The 27,514-nt window shown below is 33.0% G+C and overlaps 3 protein-coding genes across 4 annotated transcripts; 2 read left to right on the top strand and 1 right to left on the bottom strand.

Moving 5' to 3' along the window:
- Positions 1–1,804: 1,804 nt before the first annotated feature.
- Positions 1,805–5,655, top strand: LOC141700108 (rhamnogalacturonan I rhamnosyltransferase 1-like). 2 transcript variants are annotated; one of them, XM_074503882.1, is made up of 9 exons: positions 1,805–2,118; positions 2,375–2,711; positions 3,088–3,155; positions 3,233–3,321; positions 3,412–3,577; positions 3,671–3,960; positions 4,073–4,277; positions 4,361–4,514; positions 4,991–5,130. In XM_074503882.1, the coding sequence occupies exons 2-9, from the start codon at positions 2,393–2,395 to the stop codon at positions 4,996–4,998; spliced, it is 1,299 nt and encodes a 432-aa protein (XP_074359983.1). In that variant the 5' UTR covers positions 1,805–2,118; positions 2,375–2,392; the 3' UTR covers positions 4,999–5,130. The 2 variants fall into 2 exon arrangements, with proteins under 2 accessions (XP_074359983.1, XP_074359982.1); XM_074503881.1 differs by having other exon boundaries at positions 1,809–2,118; positions 4,361–4,518; positions 4,991–5,655.
- A 372-nt stretch (positions 5,656–6,027) lies between these two features.
- Positions 6,028–12,181, bottom strand: LOC141700109 (transcription factor BIM3-like). Its single transcript, XM_074503883.1, has 7 exons — positions 12,020–12,181; positions 11,844–11,937; positions 9,602–9,671; positions 9,161–9,256; positions 7,508–7,896; positions 6,786–6,915; positions 6,028–6,670 (listed from the first exon to the last, which is right to left on the bottom strand). Exons 1-7 carry the CDS (start codon positions 12,084–12,086, stop codon positions 6,560–6,562), a joined length of 957 nt encoding a protein of 318 aa, XP_074359984.1. The 5' UTR covers positions 12,087–12,181; the 3' UTR covers positions 6,028–6,559.
- A 7,977-nt stretch (positions 12,182–20,158) lies between these two features.
- Positions 20,159–27,443, top strand: LOC141700110 (O-fucosyltransferase 27-like). Its single transcript, XM_074503884.1, has 10 exons — positions 20,159–20,697; positions 21,352–21,436; positions 23,014–23,084; positions 23,166–23,254; positions 23,365–23,608; positions 25,005–25,117; positions 25,197–25,287; positions 25,374–25,502; positions 25,672–26,222; positions 26,444–27,443. Exons 1-10 carry the CDS (start codon positions 20,479–20,481, stop codon positions 26,904–26,906), a joined length of 2,055 nt encoding a protein of 684 aa, XP_074359985.1. The 5' UTR covers positions 20,159–20,478; the 3' UTR covers positions 26,907–27,443.
- Positions 27,444–27,514: the final 71 nt, after the last annotated feature.

Here is a 27,514-nt window from a genome sequence, read left to right as displayed (position 1 = left end):
ATAATAAGTATATATTATTGAGATTAATGAAGTTAAAATATTTACATATTATTTTGTATGTATTATATTATTGAAAGATTCAAAATTTAAATAGTTAAAATCTCAATAAGTCTTTCTACTACGGTCTCCGCTTTACTGTGCGATGCAGTGCCTATATGAAAGTGGTAATTTTTTCCTGATTTATTAATTATTTTGTTATATTATAATTTGAATTACTAAAATTAATCTTGAAAGTGTTTGGTTTCTTATAAAAGAGATAAGATTAAGATAGAAGTCGAGTGTGATTAGAAATTAAGTTGGATAATAATTCATAACAGATGTAGTTATATTAAATACATGGTTTGTTTTTTTTAATTAAATTATAATTGTTTAAACTTTATTTTGGAAGGTGTTAACAGAATTTTTAGGAAGGTGTGAACCAACCAACCAAATTATCCTATTGCTTATAATAGTATAGTATAAATAAGAGTATGTAGTTATATTAAATACATGATTTATTTTTTTTAATTAAATTATAATTGTTTAAACTTTATTTTAGAAGGTGTTAAAAGACTTTTTAGGAATGTGTGAACCAACCAACCAAATTATCATATCTTTTGCTTATAATAGTATAATATAGATTCTACTTTTATACGTATTTTAATTATACTAAACTTTTAATTACATCATTTATTCATGTTATACTTCTATATGTATTATGATTATATTAAATTTGGTTTTATTTTTGTTAACTTATACTTCTACATTATGATTCCATTAAGTTCGGTTTAATTTTTATTTCCTTGTAATTCTATCTATTAAGTTTTATTTTTGTTTCACCCTTTTGTTTTAACCTTTTGTGTTCTTAATTCATTTATGTATTACTAATTCAATACTCCCTCCGTCCCGTTGAATATTATACGTTCACTATTTACACGTATTTTGAGACTTCTATAAAGTATAGTTTCATAATTTATTTATTTATTTTTTTAAATAAAAGTTTAAACATAAAACTGTTATTAAAGAAAAAAAAATTAAAAAAATATATTATGGAGTTATGTTTTAAATGAGCATTGAAAAGCGTGTCAAAAAGTAATGTATAGAATTGAATGAGACAGAGGGAGTATATTATAGTGTTTAGTTTCATCAATTTTTGATTTCACCCTTTTTGAATTTCATTATAATTCTAAATGTATAATTTTTATTTTTCTTTTATAATGAAATAATATTTTTTTTGAAATCGTATAAAAACTAGATTTTTTTTTATTATAATCATAACACAAATATCGTACTCAATAGTTTGAGTAAATTAGAATTTTTGACAGTGAACTTATACTATTATGATTTTTAAAAATTATTTAAATAAATTATCTCGGCCCGTGTTTTGCACGGGTTATCAACTAGTAATTATAATTAATTAAAAATGAGTAGTTCTAGATATCCCAAATATTCTTTCCAAAATTTTTACCAAATTAACACATTGCTGATTTTGGTTTGTGGGCACATATAAAGCACACGGAATTTCATATTATTATTAGGAAATAGGAATCTAACATTTTTTGTAAAAAAATTTGGAATTTCTATCATTTTCTCTAAAATAATATTTATTTTTTTCCCACTCATCACATCTTTTTACCACAAAGAAGATAACTTTTTTCTAGCAACATATATACATAGTACTCTCAACTACTCACACAAAACCAACCAAATATGCTAAAACAGCAACTAAATCAAGTATAAAAAATTGACACCCCAACTATTCCTTCCAAAAACATTTAAACAATAAAATAATAACAAACACTTCTCATAGCTCCAATTGCACACATCATGATGAGTGAAAACAACAGAGGTAGTTACACTTGCATACAATCATTCCTGGATAAATCATAGGCCACTGTAAATACATACACACTACTTGTCTCTATATATATATGTGTCACACCGACGCCGTAACAATCGGTAAAAATATTATCCTCAACTATTTGTACTCATCCACACTCTCCTCTTCAAAAAATTCAATTTTTGGACCATTTTTTTCCGGCAGTAATCGCCGGAATCTGATCGGGGGTGTCACTAAAATTGCAAATCTTGAAAAGGGTCGATCGAGTTTTTCGCATTTGAGCAGTATAAATCTACATTGTAAGTGGAGTTCTTGAAAATCTTGAAAATCTTGAAATTTGGGTTTAATGTTAATTTAGTTTTGTTGGGGTTTGGTTTTAGTTTTTTAAGTTTGTAGATTCGTTTTGTTTTTTAATACAATGATTAAATAGTAATTAAATTTGTTTGGAGTAATAAAATATTGATGCTTTTGTTTTGTACTTTTCTTGTTATGTATTGTTTGTTTATTAGGTACCTTGTTGTGGAATTTATTGGGGTTTTTGATTGATGCTTGTAGATGTGATGGTATCAAACAATGTGTAAATGTGGTGATGATAGTATGGTGGAAAGAGAGGAAATGTGGAAGATTGGGATGAAATATGTTGGTGTGAGTAAGATTGGGAGGCCAAATTTGATGGTTTCTCGGGCTCCGATGATGCTGTGGATTGTGAGGGGAGTGACAACACTCTTGATTTGGACTTTTGTTATAAGGTTATTGATAATGGGGGAGATTATGGGGCCTAAATTGTTGAAGAGTTGGCCTTCTTGTTTTACTCCTCCAACTACATTGTTTGCAAAAGAGGTTAAATTATCGAGTGTCGGTGTTCTTCCCAAAGATTTTCATCCTCCCAAGAGTGAGTATTGTAGTATGCTTGTGTCATTTGCAGTTTATATTGGTTTTTTGCGATATCAATATTTTAGTATTGTTGTGAGAATATGAGTTTCATGGTTTTCTATCTCATTCTTTACTTGGTAGAATGCAAATGCTGGAAGTGGCTCATCTGTTGAACCTAGTTGGGATGTATTTCATTACTTTTTAAGATCATTTCTATGTCATCAAAACCTGCTTCACAAATTCATTGTTTTTGGTTTACTAGCAAAAACAATTCCTTCTCGATAGTGCTGCTTAATTTTCGGTTGTTTGTAATACTTTGTCTGGTTGATAAAAAACTGTTAATGGTGTATCTCCAATTTAGTTTCATAACTGAATTGCCTAGCTATGGGTTTCAGGGATTTACAAGAACAATGGTTATCTCTTGGTTTCTTGCAATGGAGGGCTCAATCAGATGCGAGCAGCGGTGAGTTTCTATTTACTCTTATACTGTCACCGAATTTGCTCCTGTGATCTGATTTCATATTGTACTTTTTGATGCAGATTTGTGATATGGTATCTATTGCAAGATATTTAAATGTCACGCTAATTGTCCCAGAACTGGATAAAACTTCATTTTGGGCTGATCCAAGGTCAGTTCGGTTGTTTTTCTTTCTTTTGAAGGAATTTTCCTTTTTAACATATCAACTTCAGATTTGAAAATTTTCATTTAAACATCGCAGTGAGTTCAAGGACATATTTGATGTGGACCATTTCATTACATCCTTAAGAGATGAAGTTCGTATTTTGAAAGAGCTCCCACCTCGACTAAAGAAAAGATTTAAACTTGGACTATTCCACTCGTTGCCCCCTATTAGTTGGTCTGACATTTCGTACTATCACGATCAGGTACGTAGCTGTTGCATAAATTTAACATATGTTTCTCAATGTCTACGGTTATACATATATAACTCAGCTTCTGATTTATATTTACGTAACCAGATACTGCCCCTGCTTCAAAAGTATAAAGTTGTGCATTTAAATAGAACAGATGCTCGACTTGCAAATAATGGGTTACCTCTGGAGATTCAGAAGTTGCGTTGCAGAGTAAATTTTAATGCTTTGAAATTCACTTCTCAAATAGAGGAGCTAGGTAGAAAGGTTGTCAGCATCTTGAGACAAAATGGCCCTTTTGTAGTCCTCCATCTAAGATACGAGATGGATATGTTGGCATTTTCTGGCTGCAGCCATGGCTGCAACGTTGAAGAGGTGGAAGAACTAACAAGAATGAGGTACAAATGATATGGTATTTGATATTGTTAAAAATGTGCACAACTATGTTGACAATCATTTATTTAGAAAGCTTTTATCCCTTATTTACATGGTTGAACTCTGCATAACTAGGTACGCCTACCCTTGGTGGAAGGAAAAAGTTATAGATTCGGACTTCAAAAGAAAAGAAGGTTTGTGTCCTCTGACACCTGAAGAAACTGCTCTAATTTTAACAGCATTGGGGATCAACCATGATGTTCAAATTTATATTGCTGCTGGAGAAATTTATGGTGGGAGTCGTAGAATGGCAAGCTTGGCAGCCGCATATCCAAATCTGGTCTGTACTAAAAAGGAGATGCATGACTTTCTCTTTGAGCTTCTCTATAATATCCTAACAAACACTATTAATGCTCTGAGCAGGTTAGAAAGGAAAAACTCCTACAACCTTCAGAATTGATGTATTTCCAGAACCACTCATCCCAAATGGCTGCGCTAGATTATCTTGTCTCCTTGGAGAGTGACATATTTGTGCCTACATATGACGGAAACATGGCCAAAGTTGTTGAAGGACATCGTAGGTACTTTATATACCAACCACAATTTGAACTGATTGTTTTTACTAAGTTTGTCCAGCTCCCTAGTTACCTTCATTTATTTGCTTAATGAAAAAAACTTCTATGTTACGCAAATGATTGCTTCCAATTATATGGCAGCGGCAGAGTGTAAGTCTATATGATGCAGGAGAAGTAATTAGTTCCTTTCCCAAAAACCATGATTTTTCTTGGTATTTTTCATGTAGTAGTGTACCATGATATTGGATATCAGTATACGATTCTTTCCAAAAACTATGATTTTGCTTCTGATACACAACTAAGAGGATTTTCCGTGTTTACAGTGTATTTTTCTAGGTGTTTTCACATAGTATTGCACTAGCAGTGTGCTGTTCACTTCAATTATATTTCAGGGCTTTACTGTTATGCATTTTATGTTGTGTTAAAGCATAGTCCAGTTAAAGTTAACCACTTCTTTGTTGTTATATTAAATTCTCAGATATTTAGGATTCAAGAAGACCATTGCGCTGGACAGAAAGCTTTTGGTTGATTTGATTGATCAATATCGTAGTGGATCATTAAGCTGGGATGATTTTTCTTTAACAGTCAAGGAATCTCATGCCGATCGAATGGGGACTGCAAGAAGGCGTTTAGTCATGCCAGATAAACCCAAGGAAGAAGATTATTTCTACGCCAATCCCCACGAGTGTTTACAGCCCTTGGTTGAACCACTGGGACTAACATGATTCTCACCAGTGCCAGTCTCATGGTTAGTTTTTGTCATAGACTGCTTGTGTATATTATGTACATCTTACAGCGAGAGCTCTGGTCTTCTATACACATGTTCTAGAAGTCGATTGCACAGACCTTAATCGGCTGAGTTAAGCCGGGTGAGCAATTTGAGGCCTCTGCCTGAGTTATTTTGGAGCACACTAACGTAAACTCAAAGATGATTACTTGTAGGAGTTCTCGATAATCAAATTATTGTACAGAAAAGGAAATTGCATCATTCAAGGGGTGAACTATTTAGAATGGATATTGTTACTCATAAGATTGAACCATATAAACTTAGTTTGAACCATCTAAACTTTTGATAGCCTGATCAGATAATATAATTTGTCATTCGAAATTGGGGAGTTCTTCAGGGCATCTTTTTTCTTCTTACTTTTGCTTCCTTGTCGTAAACATCTGATTTAATCGATATTTCCCTTCAGGTATTCAAAATGGTGTTCGTTCGATATAAACACCTATAGATATTGTTCGTCCACCATGTATTGACAATTTGAATGAAGTCTGTCATTCAAAAGTAATTAAGATCACATTTTGCGATTATCGTTGCATAAGACATCTTCATGTCCAATACTGGGTTCATGAACTACCTTGATCATCTTCCAGATAAAAAAATGAGTAACCTCCTTTTGTGATAACATATTACCAATATCTGATTAGTTACTTGTGACAATGTCGATATCCCCATATAAAACAAACAAACAAGATGCCTGTTAAATATCAATTACCTGCTTTGTTAATAGAATCAGAGTACAAATCTAGGGCTAGTTCTATATGAAAATTAAAAATATCCCAACAGTAAAATCTTACCGGTGAGTACAAATTAAGGGTGCAGCAACCTACAAAACGATAGGTTTCTTAGTAAAACAAACTTCTCCGGATACAATTATAAAACACTATTCATAATAGTTGCACGTTCTAATAACCCAGATCATAATTCTTACCGTCTTAGTTGTATCCAGGTAATAAGGAACTCTATATTCACATCCAACCCCATTAGCACAGTCACACTTGCATTATTTTTATGTGCCAATATGTCTCATACTAAATGTCTATCAACTGAGTTCTACAAAATTATCTTGACATTTCAACATATCGCAAATTGCCAAAACTGGCACTGGCTTTTAGATATTCACCTGGCACCATCGCAAAAACCACCCAGATCATACTCCCTTGCCATAAACAAAAAAGAAAGAAATCCAGGTGAATAACCCCAAGGAGGGAAGAGAAAGAGGGAGGGGGGGGGGGGGAATAAAAGAGGATCAGTTCAATTCCACTACTAGCTCTGTTCGGTTCTCTGTCTTTTGTGGCCTTGAATGGAATCATTGCTACTACTCCCAATTCCATAATTTGATAGTGCCTCATTGTTAGGCGGTAAATTCCTGTTATCCTGTAAAATATAAAAAAAAAAATAGTAACTAAAATTCGCTTCTTGAGACGGTAAAGAGAATAAGCAACTTGGCTTATATCAGCAAGACAAGAAAATAATGTTCTGGAGAGTGTACCTTCGAACAGAAAGCCATAGATGTTATTCTGCTATCAGAATGCTTTGCAATATCAAGTTCAACTGAGATGTTCGTCTGTGACAAATCCACTCCAGAAGATTCTAGTGCATGAGTTAGGGTATTTAACAGCCTGTTCAGCAGTAAATTGATTCAATACCATCACAAATGAACCTTGAAATAGAATAAATTTATGGCTTGGAAAGGGATTCCATTGACTATTCGGTAACCTAAACTACTCGTGCTAAATCTTGTAAACAAGCATGTTAACAAAACTGCAAACACTAGAAGTGAAACATCACCTTCTTTAATTAAAAAAATACTGTAAATAACTACTTGACCATTCCCTAACCTAAATTAATGGTAAATTTGAAATTGCTCGAGCCCAAACCTCTGAAGATCTCACTGAATATAAAAGGAAACACCTTAGGGACACCATTCAAACAAACAGCTTGCATGTGCATATATATCATAGTGAATAAACTTGTTGACAATCATACATATATATCAACTGAGAATCACGCAGATAATTTACAATAAATCAAAGATATGTATAGTGTTTGCATCAAAACAGCTCGGGTTACTTGTGTAACAAAGGATAAAAAAACAGCTATAATATTATCAATCCAAACTTCCGGTACTACAAGAATGTAGAAACAGATTTAGTAAAAAAAAGTGAAGAAACAATGTAGAAACAAATATGCAAGACATGGCACAATACTCACCCTTGGGAGCAGGAGTCTGAGACAGCTATCCGTTCAGTGTTCAGCTCTTCCAGCTCATCTGGAGTATAGCTCGTAGTAGCACATTCAACTGCTCTATCATGCCAATGACGGGGTTGTATTTGAGATGCCAAGAGCTCTGTATTTGAGAAAGATATCGGGGGAGCTTCATTTGTCCCGCCTTCAAACAAATTTGCAGCCACTGACATACCTAGAGAAACTGCTTGAGATCCTGCACCGTGATCTGTTGCTCTGTATTCACAGCCGAAATCAGAATCTATCGAGTTATGTGAATTGGTGAGAGTTGCTGGCGGATCAACTATATTCCCAGGGCCACTCCTTACAAGATTAGATTGATCAACAAAGTTTTCAACAGCTCCACAATTGCTCCTCTGTTTACAAAAAGATTAGAGACTATAGTATTTTCTTAGAATGTAAAAGTTTTAATAGTACAAGGTGCTAGTTAATCACAAACTTACTACATAAAGAAAAGGATGAGATGACAGATAAATATGATTCGTAAATTCACTTCCATGACAAATAAATATGATTCGTAAATTCACTTCCCATCTATTATAATGTCGAATTTTAGTAAAAAGGCTAGATATCTACATTATCATATTCTAACAGGGTGAAGAAATAAAAACTGAAATAGCGAAAAAACAAGCAGAATCTGCGCATACCACACAAACTAGCACTACAGTAAATCTCTAGACACTAACAGATTTGGGACCGCTGAACTTATCAATTCATCGAGATTATTAATTTATTGAGCTTAAATATACACTGCATCTGTTATGTTGGGACTGAGAAAATTTAATAATTTATTGAGGCTCTACTGTAGCACATCCATCCTCAGGCAATTCATTAAGAGCCAAAATCATGGCCTCGTCTGGAATAAGTTTTAGGGGAAAGGAGGAGAAATTATTTTTAGAAAGTAGAGTACACAATTTGAGATTGACACTTCAAGAGCTCAGAGAAAGAGGAGAGAAGCTATAGCGCAAACACAAAATACAGGGAGGAGAGACTTATTTGTTAATGTATTAAACAGGAATTTTGCTCATTGAAGAAAAGAAATCCATCTGTGCACAAAGCGGGCAAGAAATATTTAGAAAAAAAGAAGATAACCTGCATACCAGGGTTTAACATGTTGGAAACTAAATTTTTAATCCGTGAATATAAATTGAAATATCAAGCCTTTAAAAAAGGATAATTAGGGGCATGCAATAGGAACTTAAGACCATTCATAGTTTCATACAAGTGTCAAAACCCACAAATGAACACTATACATACTCAAGGAAGATCATTTGGCTTCTTTGAATTTAGATCAGTGGAACTAGTAACTATGACGGTATATAGCCATCCTCACAAAAATAACAAAAACAGGACAGTTGCTTGTGTTACAATACAGAGAATACACAAACATACATGTGTGTACCCGCGCTATGCTCAAATTTCGGATTCAGTCCACCATAAGGTTATATGCAATAATGCTTAAAAAGAGAGTCTACAAGCCCCGTTCAAACAGAGATCAGGGAGAACAATAAAACACTGCGAGTCAATATTTATGCAAACTGTCTATAGTTCAAAACCTACTTCGATGTGGAGAAAGTGTCGCATGCAATTAACCATTGAACTATATAAAGAAAATATTACCCATGGAGTCAGCTTTGTGAACTCTGGGCTCCAACCTTGGTATGTCTCCTCGAACACCTGGATCCTATCTTGTAAAAACTGGATGTACTGAATAACCTGCATTTAGCGCAATGCTCTCATTTATCAAAATAAACAACCAATATCTGTAACTGCTTTTAGTACCTAGGTATAACTACAAGAGTAGGACTAGTCTCAGGTCGTACACTATTTTTGGGGTAAAACTTGAAACTGATTACAGCAGGAGCTACAAACATTTAATCACTGTTTTACTTGATTGTTAAACTAATTGTTAATTGCTCAGCAAAAGTTCTGCCATTACAATATCAATCACTAGAGACTTAGTGCAATCATTTCAATGTCAACCAAGATTATTCTTGGGACAGAAAAAGTAGTCAAGATATTTTAAAAAGAGAGGCTGTAATAATAGCTTAAGCTCCTGACCTCCAACAAGAATGTGGCTCTATCCCTCTTCTGGTCATTTTCAGGTATAAGCTCTCGTAAAATTTGAAATCTGCATCAATGAAAAATATGAACCTCCATGAAATCTATAGGAAAAGGCCAGAAACAATAAACATTGGTACCAGACAGGAAAAGAAAAACGAAGATATACGACTGGAATTGAAAGACAGACCAATGAAATAAAAGAGTAAAAGAACTGTCCTGCTGTCACACAAGGACTTTAAGCCTTTCCAAAGTAGGCACCAGTCACCACAGATGCTCGTTATAAGGAGAGTAATTAGCCTTCTATCAACGAGCATCAGTAGGGGGGGTGTTAGGAAACTCTTTTCAGAAAATGAAAAAACCTTACTTGTTCCTAAAATTATAACTAATCTTCTAGTTAAACCTCGTATAGAGGACTATATGTGCCAAAATGATGCTTTTAAAGGAAACAACTGGAAGGACAATAGTAAGTACAATTTGTTTAGCAATCCTACCAGCCAATTAATTTCAACTATATGCGATTAATTAAAATAATAACAATTTCCGACATTTTATTGATCAAATTTTCACATTCACTAATCAGTATAAAGATTAATTGAACTGCTCAACCCATTTTTGCAAACTCTCTAACAAGTTAACTGCAAGCATGTGCTTACGAATTTTTTTTTGAAATATTTCACATATATCATATGAGACTTATATTATTCACTGAAATTTGTGTTACTACAAATGTTTGTGAATGATGAATTGATCATACTAATTTAGAGCTGAAACCACAAGATTTACAATTAAATTATGTTTTAAAAATTTATCGAGTATTTGTTGTGCATTAGACCATCTCTAACCCATAGTGTTACTTTGACACTAAAATAGTGTCAAAGTAACACTATCCATAAAATGTATTCCAACCCATTGACACTATACTTTACACTATATGTCTAAACAAAGATATGATACTTACTTTTCCAAAAGCAAATTCCTTGTTTGGACATAATAGGATATAAATAGAATGTGGGGAATAAATTTGTTTTTGTCAACAAAGACAAGGGTATTGTAGGGAAATATGAACTATGCCAAATTTGGTGTAAAAATTACACCAAATGTACTTTTGACACCAAATTTGGTGTCACGCTATTTACTTGGTGTCACACTATTACACCATTATAGCGTTGCATTTTTGACACCATTATAGCGTTGCATTGGAGTAAATTTTGCACTATAACTTACACTATAATAGTGTTATAGTGTTGGGTTGGAGTTGCTCTAATTCCACTCTTAACTATTATTATATTATATATTCTTAACCACGCTATCTTTCTCTCACCACTTAATTTTGTTCTTTTGTGAATATATTTAATTTTGATAATAAAAAATATATTAAGGAGTCAATTTAAAGAGCATTGTTGGAGATGAGTACATATTAAATCAATAACAGCTAATAATTTATATTGTTTATAAAGAATGAGCTAGGAGTCTGTTGGGAATGCTCTTATAGCCTGTAACCCTGTTATATTTGAAGACAAATGGAAAAACTAGATTGGGGAAAAATTGAACAAATTGACACCTCATCCACTAACCATGACAAAATAGTGTTTCAATAAACACTGCAGTTCAGGTACATCCATATGTTAAAATTACATCTCTAAAGAATGGGTGTGCACTTTCATATGCATACATAGCTTAAGCTTCCTATTTAAAACATCAAGCTAATCTAATCGGAATTCATTTTATGTTAGACTGTATCTTTTTCTGTCCTACAGAATATTTTCCTGCAATCAAGTGACACAAGATAAGAACCTCTATGCTTCTTATCACAGGAGGACAAAATCACACAATAGAAAATATACACCGAGATGTTTCTGTAACTAATTTGTAATCCAGCATCTACTTCTTATGTTTCCGATACAAAAGCCTTTCCTTGCATTCTTGCACAAGACAAGAGAACAACTTTTATTCTAACAGAGTCTTTCATTGCGATGTACCACGTAATTATAATCCATCTTCCTCACATGTTACATCACATGCCTAAATGATTTAATAATGAGTACAACAAGTGATCAAAAAATTAAAAAAAAACATAAAACATTTAATCGACCACGTCTTCCATAAACATAATACAACTAAACATTACTTAACATTCTCACACCAACAAACCACAATTTAAATTACCACAAAAACACACTATCATCAATACGAAAAATTACGAAAAATTAACAAAATGAGACCTCGAAAAGAAGCTTGCCTCTCGTTAATCTTGCTTCGTCGCCGCTGCTCCGTCTCGGAATGCTTGGACCTGCTAGTGTTACTAATAGACTTCCGATCACCGTTCTTCGCATCTACATTTCAATCAAAATGTAATTCACATCAATGAAATCAACAATTCAAAAAATAAATTAAAAAAATAAATTAATTAAGTACCGTGAGTGAGCTTAGAAGCGTAGTCTTCGTCGTCGGCTTCTTCTTCAGCGTTGATTGTTCTCACCATTTGTGCCGTTTAATTGTGAAAATGAAAATTGGGGTGAAACAAACAAGCCCTAGAGCTAAGGCGTTACTCTCAGCTGTGTGAGTTTATTTTTAACTAAAACCCTAAATTATTATTTGACAATAAAATATTATCGGATGTTACTCTTTAGTTGTCACATTTTTCTTTATAAATGTTAAATTGACTAAGTTTTAACTGAATATTAGACATTACTCTTATATTATTTCAAAAAAAACTGAAAAATATATATTAAATTAGATTAAATTTACTTTTCGATTATATAATTTTTTATTTTGTTCAATTACAAAATATTAATAAAATTCGATCAAATTTTAATCAATTTAACAGGATTAAAGTCAAATGTTACAACTAAAATGGGATGAAGGTAGTATATTTTTTACCGGTGTTCTAGAAATCGGTACTCGGTTCGAGTCGGTAAGGGTAAGGAGTAATGAGTACTCGGTCGGAAGGAGTATTTGGTTAAAATTTCGGATAGAAAAAATTATAAATTTTATTTTAATATTTATTTTAAGTTAAAGTATTTTATAAATATGTGATATATAAGATAATTAATTATTTTTTTGATTTAAAACTTGAAAATTTTAAACGACCGGTAACTTTTAATTTAGTATAAATTTAACTTGTAATATTTTATAAATTTTATGTAATATAATTAAATATTTTTTTGTTTGGCTTGCCTTTTACAAACATTTTAACATAAACTTTACTTAGAAGTTGCATTTTTTTTGTTAAAAACTAGCATTTCCTTACGGGTTTTTTTGGAGACATTACTCATTTTTTCAACAAATTTCTTCTATAACCGAGTTTTTCTTGGGTAGTCCAAGATCTATCCGGGTTTGGCTCGAGTCAGGTAAAAACCGAGCTATCACCGAGTATACCAAAATCATATCGAAAATATGTCTGAGTATGAGTACCCCGGACACTGCTTTTACTTTATGAAGGGTGATTATGTGATTTTAAGTCGAGGACAGAAAAACGAAATATATAATAAAACATTATAATCCCACTGTAACAAACGTCCGAATTTTCAACTATAATATGATTGTGGAACAAAAAAAAACTAAATAAATAGTCATTTTATTTCCAGATCGCATAACACAGAAAATATTCAAATTTTTCAATTTAAAAGATATTACAATGACATCTAAAAAATTCTAACTTACCCCAATTGTGAAACTAGTAGCATAATAGTTGACCTTCACGTAAACATCATCTACGTAGGCATCACCTATAGTTCATTGTCATTAATTGATATTGGAATAACGGATACCTCAAAATATGAGTTATTTTTTATGAAAGGTAAACTTTTGCAATATCCACCAACGTCTCACATCCGATGTAAGTATTACAGATCTCCCAAAATATCATATAAACATCTCTCAAAAAAGTTATCGAAATTCACGACAAATTACACAAAAACATCAAAATATAACAAACTGATATCAAAATATAACAAACTGATATTGTTGTTTGTGCCCAAAAAGATGGGTACAAACAACAATTTTGATAAAAGGTACTCAACAAAATTTTATCAAAATAAAATTAAATATCGTTTTATTGAAAAAACATGTAAATACAAAAGAGTATGAAAGAGCGAAGGGGAAGAGAGGAAGGATCGAAAAGTGGAGATAAGACAGCTAGAATCCTAAATATGGGAGTCGACTCTCAAAATCCTCGACCTCCTTTCAAAATAGCTAAGTTCTCGAGTCTTACGAAGGGTTGAGCAAAATTTCTTCAAGTTAATCAAAATAGGTCAATCTAGACTGTCCAAATCAAATTATACAATTTGCGGTTTGATTTTAATTTTTATATTCAAATCGACCAAATTAAGTGAACCAGTCCGAATATGTAAATTGAAATGTTAATATGCCATACCCCCGTCAATTGAATAATATAATATGGGGTGTGACACTAAGATCAAGAAAAGTATAATTAAAACGAGAAAAAGTAAGAAATGTGAGTAAAGTGGTAAGGCCGGTTAATATTGAATGTATAAAATGAGTGTATTATATAAAGTAGTTTGAATTTTATATTATAAAACTTTTTAATAATTGGAAATGTGTATAATTTAGAGGAACGTCCCAAAAAGAAAATTATATAAAATTAAATCGAACAGAGGTGGTAGTATATAACACGTGCGAAATACAACTGTTTTAGCATTATATATTACTAGTATATGACTCGTGCTATGTACGGCTGTTTTTATCATTATATATTATAAATTATAATTTTGATATTACTTGTAAGATTTGATCTTATATTACTTAATAATTTTTAAATTATATCTATTTTAATTTGACGGCTCTATATTGAGCGACCAGGACCAACAACAAAACTTTCAATATTTCATCTTTAATATAATAATATAGACAATTGATGGACTGACGTAGGCGTCTGAGACAATTGATAGGCGAGATAGAATTCCCCGCGTCTGCGTGTGTTTGTTTTTCTGGTCAAAATATAAAGTTACGTTTTAATTTTAGGTGTCTTGTTTTAAATATAATATAAGAATATAATATAAGTGTCCTATTTTAAATATAATAGAATTGATAGACGAGTAATTTTAGGTGTCTTGATTTAAATATAATATAGAAATATAATATAAGTGTCCCATTTTAAATATAATAGAATGACCAATAACCAACAACCAAATTTAAATATAATAGGAATATAATATAAGTGTTCTATTTTAAATATAACATAATTGATAGACGAGTAATTTTAGGTATCTTGTTTTAAATATAATATAAGTGTCATATTTTAAATATAATAGAACGACCAACAACCAACAACTAAATTTTCAATGTTTCATTTTTAATATAATCGTATAGATGAATAATAATTTTTAATATGTTGTTAACGCGATTCAAACTTTTCACCCCAATATTATATCACGAGTTCATTCGGTCTCATCAATTTGATATGAAATGTCTAAGAGCCGGGGATCGAGTGACCAAACGACTCAAAAAATTCGAAACCCGAAATTTGATCTGATCCGCAAAAAAGGCCGAAAAATTCAAACAGGAAAAAAATCCGGTCCGGTTCGGCCCGGTCCGCGGGCCTTAAATGAGCCTCATTTTTCTCGAAAATCCGGTCCGGCTCGAAGCCCGGATTTAAAAAAGTCTGGATTAAAGTCTGGATCGAAAAACCCTCGGATAAAAGTCCGGTTCGGCCCGGATAAGAACCCGAGTTTTTTGAAAAGCCCGATTAAAAAACCGATTTTTATATATAATTTGAAAATATAGAATACTTTTTATGATTTTTAAAATAATATATCATAATATTAGAAAGAATTAAAGTATATATGATTATTTATACATTATATTAAAAATAATTATTTATTTCGGTGTCTAAACTACTCTATCTGATATATGAAAATATTATTTTCTTTGGTATTTAATCTACTCATAATTCGAGTTATAAAATATTAAAATATTTTTTTAATATATAAATAAAAAGTCTGGATAAAACCCGGTTCGTCCCGATCCGCCCCGACTCGCGGGTCTAAAACGGGTCTTATATTTCTTAGGAATCTCGGCCCAATTTTTAAAAAAGCCCGGCCCGATACGTTTTAAAAAAACGGGTTTTTTAAAGCCCGGATCAAGCCCGGTCTGATGAACTTTTTGTGCATCTCTACAAACGACTACCACCAAATTACCTAAAATTAAATGAAAACAAACTTTTAAGTGATAATGAATGGAATTCTTAATAACAGATCAGTTCGGGTCACCTTTGAATTGTGCAGGTTGTGTTTGGTTCATTTTCGGGTTTTCTCCCCGTAAATCGGGTTATGAATTGAGTCGGGTTCGGGTCGTGTCCAATATTGCCGCCCATCCTATTCTCGGAACCTATCTTTCAGCAGCATCACATGGAATCTGGAATCTGTGTATGCTACATTTCCTGGTTTAAGTTGAAAACTTCATAAAGCAGTCGTGAATTGTAGTCATGCAAGTCATTCTCTTACTTGCTTATACAAAGTGTGCAATTTGGTTTCATTATTGCAGCTATCTTAGGCTTCTACTATAACGATTCCAGCTTATATATAAAAAAGAAAATTACATTCTGTTAAAAAACTAATTTTTGAAATTCATTTCTAACCTCTGGCGGTAATGAACAAACACATTTTTTTTGTCATGAAAGAGTTATAAACATAAAAACAATCACGACTTATAAAATAATTTAATATATGGACTAAAATCATGGTATAGAAATTATACAATTTTTAAGAATGGTTTATGTATGAATTAGGGATTAATCGATAAATCGGGGATTAATCATAGGGATTAATGGAAACAAAAAATTGATATATTTAAATATTTTAATAATATTTAAAACATTTACCTTATTTATTATGAATTATATAATTCAAAAATGATTTGTAAATATGAATCGGATTTCAAAAATTAAATCGATCAACTATTTTTTAAGGATTAATCGGCGATTAATCGGGAATTTTTAGAATACCGAGAATCTCCGATAAATCAATTAAAAATATTCATATATAAATCACTCGATTTTTTAAAAAATTATCAAAAATTACAAATCGGTAACTCAATCAATTAATTACGATTTCTGAAACGCAATTACAACTAAAATAACAAATGACCACCGTGATCTTAACTAAAATTATATCTCCTTCTATATATTAAAGGGCAACCAGGGGCAAATTGAGCTATTTTAATAGCTGTAAGATTACTAGTTTACCCTTTTATTTTCAAAAATTACAAAAATGACACTCTTATATAATTTAAGCTAAAATTAAGAAAACTTGTTTATACAATGAGATTCGAACCAACGACCTTCTATTGTCAAAATACATTAATATGTGATTTTATATCTATTTATGTGATTTTAAATACATTTTTATATGTGATTTTATATGCATTTTTATGTGATTTTAAATGCATCATTAATATGTGATTTTATATGTATTTATGTGATTTTAAATGCATTTTTATATGTGATTTTATATGCATTTTTATTTGATTTTAAATACATCATTAATATGTGATTTTATATGTATTTATGTGATTTTGAATGCATTTTTATATGTGATTTTATATGTATTTTTATTTGATTTTAAATGCATCGTTAATTGTTTTAAATGAATTTGTAGGAACGATATGCCGCCATTCTCGAGCGCATGCCCGTGGAGTTTACACAAACGGGTGATCGGGATGAGTCGTGGGATTGGTGGATGGAAGCCTTGGAGGTCCCCCAAGGTACAAGGCCGAAAAAGAATTATGTGGTGGGGTTCCCCAATGCTCGGGCCACCGATCTCTTGCCTACATTTGCTACCCGGTACCGAGATTCCACACGAAATGAAGTCGACTCATCTTCATCCGCTCCAAGACAACGTGAAGCCATCCCCGACAATGTATATCTTCCATCGTGAGGAATGTGCTTACAGAGATCCGTGCTAATCCAAATCGGTTTGTTCGCCAACTTTCCGATGCGGAGATAGCTACATTCGCACGTACCGCTCTCGAGGCCTCTGATCCATCCTCCGATCATACCCAAAGGTTGCAATGGAATAACCTTATTGATGGCGAGATCGTGTATAACGCGGGCTCCTTGATTGAAGATATCGCTCAAAATAACCTTATTTGTTTCATTCACATGTAAATTTTGTTTCTTCCTTTTAACTAGTTTAATTAAACCTGTGTATCTAGGAAAACAATCGGCGTGCTATGGAAGTCGATAAGGATTACACGTCCGAGGATGAGACCTCCGATGACGAGGACTTTGATGATGGCGGCGGTGATGGCGGTGGATCGTCCGATGTTGATTTGTCGGATTAGTTTACATTGATCGATTTTAAGTTATTGTAATTTGATGCTTATGGGATGTAATATAATATGTTGTGATGGTTTGATACTTTGTCGGTTATTTAGAATTGAATATAATGATGTAATAATACGGTTTAATCCTCCGGTTATTGGAGTTTGTGAATGTTTGTGTTGGATTTAATTACTATGGTTTAATTGTAAAATTTACTAGTTTTTGCGAATAATTTTGAGTAGTATAGTTTAATGATTATCATTGTTGTTTGGTTGTGATTGGATTGGATTTGTGATTGGTTTGTGTATTGATTTGGTTTGGTATACAAGAAACCTGTAATTTTTTTTAAAAATCAGATCTTAAAACCAACCGAAAATAGGCATAACCGACCACTTTTGACCATTACAAAACCCAGAAAACCGACCGTCAAGGGACATAACCGACCACCTTCTTCATAAAACATTTTTAAAAATCTTATTAGATAAAGAACATCGTCTCATTCAATCATAATTTTTTTCATTATTTTAATTTTAGAGTAAATAAAATGTTGCTTTACATTATTTATTTAACGCCGTTTTTTTTTTAATTTTCGTAGTTGAACTTATATTATATCTCCTTATATATATTAAAAGAGGATTAGGGATAAATTGAGACATTTTAATGACGGTAAAATTATAATTTTGCCCTGTTATATTGGAAAATTATAAAAATGTCATTTCTCACACAATTTTTTGTTAAAAATAGGTATATTATTATATCTACTAAACCCTAAATCTCCTACTCAAAAACTTAATGTTAGTGCGTGCTACATATATTGTTGAGTTTATATTAAAATTTTCATTAGATGAGCTACATCCTTTTTTTAACAAATTCTTTTTTATTACTTTAATTTTCGAGTAAATAAAATATTAGTTTATATTATTTATGTGTCTCATTTTTATTTAGTTTTTGTAGTTTTATTATGAAATTTTAAAAATGTCATCACTTCATATTTTTTTTCACTCACTTCACATTTAAAAATTCTCTTAGTCAACCTGATAACTTTTTATATATATATTTTATTAAATAATTTTTTATAAAAACAATATTTAAAAGAATTATAATAATTTTAAAATAATCTATAATTTTATTGATCAACTTTTTTACATTATGATATAATATATATTTTTAATTTGTCATTCATTTAAATTACAAATAAATTTTAATATAATTTGATATTAAAAATATGAGATATAATCAATGTTTCTATATATAACGAATTAGTAGACTGCTATTTATTTAAAAAATATATTAAAAATAGAAAAAATATTATTTTTAATTATTCCCTGCATCCCCTCGAGAAGCCCTCTGGCGGGGATCGGTGATAAAAAAATTTCCGTTTAGTATTCAAAGAAAAACAAGTAAGACAATTTAATGAAAAGTTAAAATAATCACACATTTATCCGTGGTTAATTAAGGAGATGAGGTCACGTGACACGACACTTAAACAGTAAACTCACACGTGACACTAGGGGTGAGTATCGGGTGAAATAGGCGGGTTTAGAGCTGATAACCATCCAAACCAAATTTAACGGTTTTACATTTTACTTAACCATTACTGTAACCATAACCGTTACTGATATAACCAAACCACCCAAACTATAAGGGTTAAGTAAAATGTAAAACCGTTAAATTTCATAACCGTTATCAGTAACCATAACCGTTACTGATATAACCAAACCACCCAAACTATAAGGGTTCGGGTTGGACGGTTTCCGTTTAAATCTTTAAGAAAAAATATGTGCATATATTTACTAGGTAAAAAATTTAATAAGTTAATAAATTATCAACTAAACAAATTCATTATGTAATAATTTGGATTTTTTAACTTAAATATGTAACATTCAAGTGCACTTAACATAATATGGATTCAACTACTTATAAATATTAATAATTTATCTAATATATGTATCCTTAAAATATATAAATAAAATATTTTAATAGATTCGGGTGGTTTGGATATAACGGGCGGTATAAAACACAAATCCAAACCAAACCGTTATTTTTCGGGTTTTGGAAAAATGAAACCATAACCGATTTAAACCGTTACAAAACCATTAAATTTCGGTTTGGGCGGTTTGAAACGGTTGGTTTGGACGGTTATGAAATTTTTTGCTCACCTCTACGTACGACTTCAATTCTTACATCCACATGCACGCGCTGTGCAGAAAACTCACGCGCCACATAAGTGAGATATTAAAAAATCAATAATACACCAGTTGTGTTGTGCAAAGAATATGGGGCATGTCCAATTAGTGTGAGAAATCTCTCATCTTTCAACCAGCTTAACTTAACCCATGTTTGCAGAGACAGTTGGCTTTCTTTACTTCAATTTTTAGTCAGAAAAACATCACACACATACATACTCCCTGTCTGAAAGAGAGAGAGAGGGAGGGAGAGAGAGAGAGAGAGAGGAGAGAGAGAGAGAGGAGAGAGAGAGAGAAGGAGAGAGAGAGAGGGAGAGAGAGAGAAAGAGAGAGGGAGGGAGAGGGAGAGAGAGAGAGGGAGAGGGAGAGAGAGAGAGAGATTTTATGTTTTTAATGAGTAGGGGATTATGAAAAGTTGGGTATCAATGAAAGGGGAAGGAAAGATGGTGTTCAAGTCTAAACTGAAGTGGGTTGGTTTAGTTGGGCTTGTTCTGTCTGCTTTTTCTCTTTGTACACATTTTCTCCTGGCAAGATACACTGATGATGAGGGGATTTCACAGTACCAATCTGCTATTACTATCTTTTCTTGGAGACCCATGTTTGAGAATGCAGATCTGTCTAGCTTGGTAACTAGTACTATATTTCAATTAAAGATCTAATCTTTTTGTTTCTTTTTATATTTTCTTGATGTATTTCAATCACATTATGATCTGTGCAGTGTCTCAGCACTGTAAATCTGGTGACTTTTGCTTTCTGTTTGAAAATTTTAGTTATTTCGATTGTGATGAAATTAGTCAATAATGCCTTGCATAGTTGTATGCATAGTGCGAATGAACTTATATTGAGTTATTGACTGATTGTAAATGGGTGAATGAGAGTTCGAGGTTAAGAGAATATAGGTACAGGAATGTTTAGAACTTCTTTTGTTTTGGTATTATTCTTCCTTCAGTGGACCTACATTGAAACTTAACTGGAGAAAATGACATACCTCCAAAAATTGATGGACTTATTATGTTTGACCAAAAATGATTAATATCCTTAGCATTACAACTTAGCCTAGGGGATAGCAAGTAAATGTAATTATTCAACCGACTATCAACCCTAAAAAATATTAGTAATCTGTTTTTGTTTAGGGATAGGGGTTCGAATCGGTGTCATTTTGTTTTTTTAAGTAGTCATTACTATATTTTACTTCTTGCCCCAATCACAAGACGTCTCAAATTATTAACTTAATTTGGAAACCCAAAGATCTTCCTGAATTCCCTCTTCTTGTTTATCAGAAACCGCTGTATAGAAGACTTTGGGGTCCAGTTAGGAGACTGGAATCTTTACATCCACATGCTAACCCAAGAGGGAATTATGCAGGTATATTGCTACTTTTGAGTTATGTGTATGGCATATTTGTATTATGATCCTTTGATTGTCTGGATTATCTACAGCACCTCTCAAGAAATTCATCGTGGTTTAAGTTTAATCACTGTAATTTGTTGAACAAAAGAAAATTGTCATGTTGGTTATTCGCCATCAGAAAATACATACTTATAATTAGTCTCTTTTCTCAAGGGGTAAGACCGGAAGATACTCTCTCATCTTATCTTTAAAATATTGATCCCGGCAAGTTATATAATTTCCTTGTGATGTAGTCCATTTATTACCTAAATAAAACTTGCAGACACTAGTACATATAATTGGCATAAATAGATGCTATATGTATACAGCAATGCTGAAATTAACAACACCTACTTTATGAATACTAACTCTTGTTTGAAAATCAGTTGGACACATGGAAACGAGAATGGGGAATGAGAGGGGGGAGGCTGGGGGATGAGAATAAGTGCTTGTTTGGTTTGCAATGAGAAGTTACTTTCTATATAAGTTGCATTGCCTATATAAATCGTAATGCGTTGTAAGCATGATGATGTGTTTGGTTGTTATTTAGGATCTCACTTCCCATGGGAATTGTAACTTACCAGGGGGAAGTTACTGAATGCTGAACAACTTCCTATGTTTAATGGAAATTCAGAATGCTAAGGAACTTCCACTGCTCTTTATCATGTTAAACACACAACTCCATGAAATGCACTGATTTCAACTTCCGAGGTATTTTAGAGGTCAACCGAACAAGCAGTAAGAGTTATTTGGAATTCTAAGGGGCATGTATAAAATTATTTTCCAGTTCCAACCAAGTAAATCCATCAAACCAGTTTTCACATGGGAACAACATTGTGATTCTCAGGAAGTAGGAACAGGATGAAACCTGAAATATTATGAAGTGTGAGCTAAGTTGGCCCTTAGATATCCAAGGTGTTTAAATTAATGTGTCCGTTTTATGTTCCTAAAGGACTTATCGTTCTCATCCTGATTGGGTATGATTCTTAGAAAATGTTAAACATAATCTTATGGTGAGGCAAAGTGTAGAATGTGTAAAGGAAGTCGATCTTCTGTTGTTAGGGTGTGGTAATGGGAAACTCATATGACCCATTCAAATGGGCCAGTTTGTCCTTTTTATGGGGTATGAGGTGGCGATGGCGAAAAACATATATTTCCGGAAAGAATATGGGCTGGTTTGTGATTTATTTAATCCCTGAAGATTGTGTGTGTACAAAAGCAGTATAGCAAATCAAAATTACATGAAGTTTAACTTGTAATAAACTCCTTATTGGTCAAGCCTGTGTTGGTTCAGTCCTTCCTACTAATTATTTAACATTTGTGAATGAGTATATTAAGCGGGCCTTTCTATGAGGTGGGTATGGCTGGGGGCTGAGATCCCCATCTGTTGATTCATTTGTAATTAGTCACGTGGCGTGCTATAAGAAAGAAAATCTATAGATAAGTTAAGACACAGGAGTTTACACCATTTCCTATATAAAGAGTTCACGAAAGTTAATTTCCACATGCATAATTTACTGATACTGATGCATCCTTAAAATATTGTTGTACAGTTCCCGTTTCACAAACAAATGGATATATATTTGTTAGAATTCGAGGCGAATTTCATGAGATTAGGAACTCGGTAAGTATACTTCACTCAAGTTTAATACTTTCTTTCGGTTTATGCATATTATTATTATGCCTTAAAAATGAATATTTGTAGATTAGTGATGTTGTAGTCATATCTCGGCTTCTCAACGCAACTTTAGTCATTCCTGAGATCCAGTCGGCTACTAGTAGTAAGGGTATCAGGTATGTGAAATTATTACCTAATATAAAGTTATGTGATACAATTTGATGATAAAGAACTTCCTAAGAACTGTAGTAGGTCTCATTAGCTTACTTGTTCATACTACATGCAGTTCGCAGTTTAAAAGTTTTGCCTATCTATATAATGAGGATCAGTTCATGGCTGCATTAGCGAAAGACGTAAACATTGTTAAAACTCTTCCTAAGAATCTCAAAGGAGCTAGGAGAAAGAAAGAAATTCCTACATTTAATGTGCCACACTCTGCTTCGCCGTATTTTTATCTCCATCATGTTCTACCGGTGTTAAACAGGCATTCCGTAGTTGAACTTGTTGTTTCAGAAGGAGGATGCTTGCAGGTAATGTGAATTATGTTGTTCCTTTTGATACTTATTACTTGTCTATATAATGTTATGACATTAGCAAAATATATGTTATAGCAGTAGCAGCATATGCATGCGACAAAAAGGCATACTCCTTGACGTATATTGGTTTTGTTGAGTATTCTCGAGGAATTTGTTAGTGGGGGCATGGTTTCTATCATTTTTTACCTTCTCTCCGCTGGTCCTGCCTTAGTGTAGAAGATATCATTATTTAATTCTTCTATTAGCTTAATATTGAACAAAAACCGAAATTATTGTGCTAAAGTGTTATAAATATACGAGTATACTAAAGAGAGTTGAGGGAGGAAGAAGTGATTTTCATACATCCCAAATCAAGCACTTACAAAAGCCTTATATAGGCTATATGTTGTAGACTTGCAGGTTACATGGAAAATGAATTCCTAAAAGTCTCAAGTACATAAAAGGCCAAGAGTCATCCAAAAAATATTTTACAACACTATATATCTAGATCTAATTCCGCGTTGCTAATATTATAAATTTCTGACTTTATGAGGAAAACTTTATAAAATAGATATATACCACAATCTACGACAGAATTGAGGAAGTGACTGGTTGCGAGTGACTTTCCAAATAGGATACTAGCATAGTTGTGCATACGGATATAGATTTGTGTGATTAGATAATTGCAGAGTTCAAATTCCATCAAATGCGTTTCAATAGGTGTAAGCTGGGTTCGATATTCAATTTGAACCTAATGCTTTCATGTTGATTCTAGACTATAACATGATTGTTATTTCTTAAAACTATTATCACGTCAAAAGCACATTTACAGTGTAACCTCTCATTTTTTATGATCAGGATGATGCTAATTATAAGAGATAAAAATTGCTGAAGTTATACTAAAGTCTTTGTTGCATATTGTTTCATAGCATTGTGTCATTGACTAATTAAGTGTTTTGGCACATGTTTAAGTCGCAGTTGCTTTAACTGATTTATACTAGGAAATAACGTGTTCTTATAATCATAGTGTTTCAACCTGATTTACTTTCTAAAACTAAAATATATTTCAGATTACTTTGCGATGACCGTCATCTTAATGTTCCTAAATACACAAGTCAGATAATCATCTGGGCTTATGATTCCTAGAGCTGAGTAAACAGTTTAAATGTATGGAAATTTAGAATATTCTTCAATTGGATCTCACCTATTAATGATTCAAAGACATGTGTTTGCAAGATAATAGTCATTCGAGTCTGTCTTCTTTCACTTGTGGATTTGTGGTTTAATTAAGTTCATGTGTCTATCGGTCTTGCTCTGTTTAATTATTACATGGATATATCTTTCTTCCTTAAAGAACATAGAAAGGTTCCCTTATCCGTGATGATTGTGACCTTGTCTGAATCTGTTTTAGGCAGTGCTTCCTCCCCATCTAGAAGATTATCAGAGGCTTAGATGTAGGGTCGCTTTTCATGCTCTAAGATTTCGGCAGGAGGTCCAGGAGCTGGCAACTAAAATATTAAGCAGGTCACAAATTTGAGCCACCTTCTGGCATGCAATTTTATGTTCTCTGGAGTTTGTATGCTTATATGTTTTCACTCTTCAGATTAAGGGCTACTCGTCGTCCATTTATTGCCTATGACTTGGGGATCACCAGAGATGTGTTGGCGTATTATGGTTGTGCTGAACTCTTCCAGGTATCTGCTTGATTCTGAATAGATGATTGTAAAATTTCAATACCAAATTACATGAAGCTTATCGAACTTCCTATGTTGTTATCAAGGATGTACACACTGAACTCATTCAGCACAGACGAGCGTGGATGCTAAAACGTGGAATCGTGAAAGGAAATCTTACTGTGAATTCAGAAGATCAGCGGCATAATGGGTCTTGTCCACTTATGCCCGAAGAGGTAACGATGCAAAATCTCTCTCTCTCTCTCTCACACACACACACACACAAAAAAAAAGATGATCTATCTATTGTTTGAAGGGGATGGGAATGATGAGTGTGGGGGCTAATTTTACACTACATTATGTATTATATATCAATTAATGCAATCAAGACGTTGTTAATGACAGGTTGGTATTCTTCTTCGCGCTTATGGTTACTCATGGGACACAGTAATTTATGTTTCTGCTAGAGAAGTTTTTGGTGGTCAAAAGAAGTTAATTCCCTTACACGCCATGTTCGAAAATGTCGTTGATAGAACCTCCCTGACCTCGGCATGGGAACTGAATAAAATCTACGGCCACGAGCCTAACCTTGTTGACAAATATCCTAGACCTCCACCTTCTGCAAAGGAAGAAATAAAATTTGAAGCGTGGAAAACTTCAGGTCCTCGTCCACGTCCACTTCCACCACCTCCAGCACGGCCCAAGTCCTACAACATTGAGGGTTGGTGGGGCTGGGTGGCTGAGAGTGATAATGAGCCTGAGACTACTGTTATGGAATTAAGGACTAATGCCCACAAACTATTATGGGAGGCAATAGACTACACTATATGTGTTGAAGCTGACGTTTTCATCCCGGGATTCGATAGAGATGGTAAAGGACACCCTAATTTCGCAAGTTTGGTAATGGGGCATAGGCTTTACCAATCTGCTGCATCAAAAACGTTCAGGCTGGACAGGTAACTCATTATCATACCTTTCTAAGTAAGTGTTTGCAATTGTAATTATTTGTTGGGACGTGGAGGTGAGAAGGGTTCTAATTATATTGAAGTGTCAAATTGATACCATGTGTGTCAATTTGCTTGCTTATATACCTTATAAGATGCTTGAACTTGTTTGGGAGTCACGTCAACTTGCTAATATGCTAATGTACTTGTATAATTTTGTGCTTCCAACACAGGAAAAAAGTTGTCGAGCATATGGAAGAAATCCGAGACCATTTATATGAAGCCAATCATACATGGATAACATCAGTACGCAGACACCTGAGAAAAAGTATCATTGATGGACTAGCAGAAGAATCCACAAAATCAAAATCATTATCTTTTCTCTCATTCCCTATTCCTGAATGTTCTTGCTTGAGACCTGAAAACGAAACATTGAACTATTCTTCCAGTCCTTCAAATCCCTCTCAATTTCCAGCTGGCCTTGGAGTAATGCACCCTTGCCCTTCTTGGATGAACAATACAATCTCATTACCAAATGACAAAGAAACTGATGAGGATCTTGATGATGATGTTACCACGTCTCAATTATTGTTCCGTAGCAGTAGTGAGAATCACGAAGGTGATGGCGAGGAAATCAACACCAAAGAAGACACTCAAATGGAAGATCAAGAAGAACTTGAAGGTGGTGAGAGCTGAGGAGAATCTAATTTAGAAGCAAACTCACCATGGACTTCTCTTTTAGAAAGTGTGTACATATAATTTGGTTTATTACGAGTTAGTTATTGCCATGGTTAAAGAGATCATTATAGCTTCAGGTTCAACAGTTGGTGCAACGTTTATACAACCAACAAATAACTCCTTGCCCTTAAAGCTTGATGAAGCCGGTTCATATCAATCTTGACAAAGTCACAGTTAGTATTCTCATTCCAGATTCTCCTAATAGTTTCTTAACAAAATTTTGGTAGAATGTAGGATGACATATTGGTGATATGTTTACGTTGGTTAATGTTGAACTACATCCGGGCTGTATCTAATTATTTATTTAGGACATCCTGTCGTATGTGCTAGAGGATTGTGTCGTTCATAGGTTCCTATATGTACGCACTGATTGTTGGTAATCCCTGGTGAAAACACTTGTTACTTGACTCATATTCTGTCCACTGGGTGTTACATCAATATTCGATAGTGTTTTTTTATCTTTAATATATTAATTATGGTGTTCATTCTACAACATTGCTACTGTATGAGTTTGCCATTCTTATTTCCTGAACAGAATGTCTTCAGCATAGATTTGTGATGTGGAT

The sequence above is a fragment of the Apium graveolens genome, unplaced genomic scaffold (assembly GCF_009905375.1).
Source record: "Apium graveolens cultivar Ventura unplaced genomic scaffold, ASM990537v1 ctg1791, whole genome shotgun sequence".
Classification (NCBI taxonomy): Eukaryota; Viridiplantae; Streptophyta; class Magnoliopsida; order Apiales; family Apiaceae; genus Apium; species Apium graveolens.
The sequence above is the reverse complement of the archived record's forward strand: the minus strand, read 5'-3'. Positions and strand labels throughout refer to the sequence as shown.

Bases quoted from the DNA above. Each gene is read 5' to 3' on its own strand.
- LOC141700108 (XM_074503881.1), top strand. From the start codon at position 2,393: ATGTGTAAATGTGGTGATGATAGTATGGTGGAAAGAGAGGAAATGTGG. The intron at 2,712-3,087 runs GTGAGTATTGTA...TATGGGTTTCAG, and splicing joins AGATTTTCATCCTCCCAAGA to GGATTTACAAGAACAATGGT. The intron at 3,322-3,411 runs GTCAGTTCGGTT...TAAACATCGCAG, and splicing joins TCATTTTGGGCTGATCCAAG to TGAGTTCAAGGACATATTTG.
- LOC141700109 (XM_074503883.1), bottom strand. From the start codon at position 12,086: ATGGTGAGAACAATCAACGCTGAAGAAGAAGCCGACGACGAAGACTAC. The intron at 11,938-12,019 runs GTACTTAATTAA...ATTGAAATGTAG, and splicing joins CGCTTCTAAGCTCACTCACG to ATGCGAAGAACGGTGATCGG. The intron at 6,916-7,507 runs GTGAGTATTGTG...ACTGCTGAACAG, and splicing joins TCAGACTCCTGCTCCCAAGG to GCTGTTAAATACCCTAACTC.
- LOC141700110 (XM_074503884.1), top strand. From the start codon at position 20,479: ATGAAAAGTTGGGTATCAATGAAAGGGGAAGGAAAGATGGTGTTCAAG. The intron at 20,698-21,351 runs GTAACTAGTACT...CTTGTTTATCAG, and splicing joins ATGCAGATCTGTCTAGCTTG to AAACCGCTGTATAGAAGACT. The intron at 25,503-25,671 runs GTAACGATGCAA...TGTTAATGACAG, and splicing joins GTCCACTTATGCCCGAAGAG to GTTGGTATTCTTCTTCGCGC.